Here is a 2,707-nt window from a genome sequence, read left to right as displayed (position 1 = left end):
TAAAAACTGGTCATTGGGTTTTTCGTAGTTGAATGATGTGCATAAGAATATCTCATAAATTTCGAAAAAGATTCTGCGGAGAGTAGATATATGTCAATCAGGACTGGTAGATAAATCACTTTTTTAAATTACAGTACTTAATGTAGAGATATAAGTTGTTTGTGGACTGTAAAAATAGATCGCATTGTGTTCGGTGTTTGAGATATTAATGCATAATTGAGCGTCAGATGCGTGTGTGGAGTCGAATTCTCTTCCCAAATAAGTTTCGTTTTGGGAAATTGTAATAAGAAGAAAAAACAATCGTCATATCTCGTGTCAAAGCTGACAATTTGAGTGATAAAGAAAAAATTCCGGTGGTAATACCCATGTGCAAGATGTGATGGAAATGTTGCAACTGTGTGCACATGTGTCAAATAGCAGTAGTGTTTATGATGACGAATCGGCCAAAGGGTAGGATAATTTTTGTAAGAAAATCATCATCTGTCTTGTTGACAAGGAGAGGAAGTAAATTTAAACGACGTCGCTATAATTTTTTCTTGGATTTGATGTGTATGGTCAAGATCGCTAGTTGGTCTTTCAAGCACATCCTTATAGAATGAAGAGAAGAAGATATTATTGTTCACGTGAGACTTATTATGAAATATATTTCTTGGGACAGTCGATTGAAAATTTCGGCCTTGGCAATAATCCTTGCACCGTAACGGTTGGACAGAAAAATTACACCGTCCAGTTTTTCTTCCCCTTCACGAAGTTGCACAGTTTTTGAATAAGTTTGCATAATTTGCATGAACACATTATAACACATGAACAATAGCAGCATGCTGACACGACAAGTGTTGTATGGAAAGTTGGAATATGAAACAAATTTTTTATACACTGACGGTTGTACGGTGGATGAATGGTCGACCTGGTGGGATGTGTGTGAATCATTTCGTTGTCTATTGCAAACATTAGAAAATAATAATAATAATAGAGGTTTTCAAATGGGAACAGTTGTGAACAAGTGATGAACTATTTGGTTCGAATAAGGGAAAAAAGTTTCGTCGTCGACCACGTCCAAAGCAGACAAAATGGCAGGACAGCGGCATGATCCGGGTGGTCAGAGTTCAACGGGCTGGTTAATCTGGTTGCGTAGACAATAAAAATTCAACTGTCACGACCCATTTCCTCTTCTTCCATGTTGTTCGTTCGCCAACCAGCTTCATAAATTTTCGTCTGCTTCGAAAGCTTTCTGGCGCTATTTGGAAGAAAATTTCCCGGCCGGAGTTGTGATCATTTCGCACGTTGATTATTAAAATTAAATCCTTTCAACTACCGCGATCGATGGATATGGAGTGGAACAGTTTTATTCATTCTGCTCAACGTTGTTACGATTTTCCATCTATTTCATTTTTCTTCTTCTAAACAACAACGACAGTCGAAATTTTCAGGTAAGCAGAGTTTTTTTTTATTTATTTGTTTAAATTGTACACTTGTTCATCAACGGGAATGAGAGTTTATTTTTATTTACACATAGTTACACATACAGTTAGTTGTATTTGATGTTTGAAACAGATAAAAAAGTTGAATTCAAACTTTCTTCACATTTAAATTTAATCCAACAACAAACATTCTCTAGCATGGTTCTTTTCAATTTTGTAGTACCCATTTTGTTCATTTGAAGGCAAAATCAATTATTACAGTAATACTGATATCATTTGACGTAGATGAAAAAGATCTTTGAAAGTTGTTGGAAGGTTAATTTTGAATTTTCACACAGCCAATCCGATCGATCGATCGGTCGGTCGGTCGGTCGGTCGGTTGATCGGTTGGCAATTGTGTGTCCGTGACATTTTTTTTTTAAATTAAATGTCTCTTGACGAACAAATGTTGTTCTCTTTACACAAAAAATAAATGATCCAGAACGGCCAAAGGTCACAGTTGTGGTGAATTTTATTTGATAAAAAAAATTTTTTTTTTTTCACATTTTCACTATTTTTGAGGGGAAAAATGTCAGGTCACAAGCAACAGTTTTTTTCTTTTTTTTTCTGCTGTTGTTTTTTCTACTAGCAACTCTGTTGGATATATTGGAATTTTTCTTGTTTGTTCATGGTGAAGGTTGAAATTCAAAAAAAAAATTTCTTTTTCTTTTTCAAATTCCCGCTTCCCCATTGCAAAAAGAGGTTAAACGGGACTGGTGGTGGTGGTGGTGGTGGTGTAGGTTTACTGATTTGCAAATGGACTGCTCTGTCCATTTTCTCTTTTCCAGCGATAATCGGAACTTCCTGAAACAATCGCGTCTGCATGATCAGACGGCGATTTTGTCCCCAAGTGTACGGAGTTAAACCTCTGGATAATCGGACGAAGAATTTACCTTCGTACTATCCTCATTATTCTGCTACGAATATCTATGTATATTTAATAACTTTATCTAACAACACTACATCGTTATTAAACAAAAGAGACTAAACAACTTGTAAAGTTCTTCATTACATGATACACTACGATTCAATTGAGAAGACTAAAAATCAATCGCTGCATCACAGAAAGGACAAATAAAACTTTACTTCACATGCTACATTTTGCGGCCAGTGATCAAATAACGGGTCATCTTCACTCTTCCTGCAGGGCACTCCCACTCCCTAATGCCAACAAGACTATTCCTTTCGGGGTTTCCTCCCTACACTTCCATTCGGTCCCGTACCCGTCCTTAATTAACATTTCGAAA

The 2,707-nt window shown here is 36.3% G+C and overlaps 1 protein-coding gene across 1 annotated transcript; it reads left to right on the top strand.

Annotated features, from left to right (window-relative positions):
* The first annotated feature begins 595 nt into the window (after positions 1–595).
* Tsp_13241 (putative S-adenosylmethionine:2-demethylmenaquinone methyltransferase) lies at positions 596–1,007 on the top strand. The gene is made up of 2 exons (XM_003367437.1): positions 596–729; positions 818–1,007. The coding sequence occupies exons 1-2, from the start codon at positions 596–598 to the stop codon at positions 1,005–1,007; spliced, it is 324 nt and encodes a 107-aa protein (XP_003367485.1).
* The last annotated feature ends 1,700 nt before the right edge of the window (positions 1,008–2,707 follow it).

The sequence above is a fragment of the Trichinella spiralis genome (assembly GCF_000181795.1).
Source record: "Trichinella spiralis strain ISS 195 chromosome Unknown Scfld4280, whole genome shotgun sequence".
NCBI classification, from domain to species: Eukaryota; Metazoa; Nematoda; class Enoplea; order Trichinellida; family Trichinellidae; genus Trichinella; species Trichinella spiralis.
Note: the sequence above shows the minus strand (reverse complement) of the source record. Positions and strands in the feature narration are given on the sequence as shown.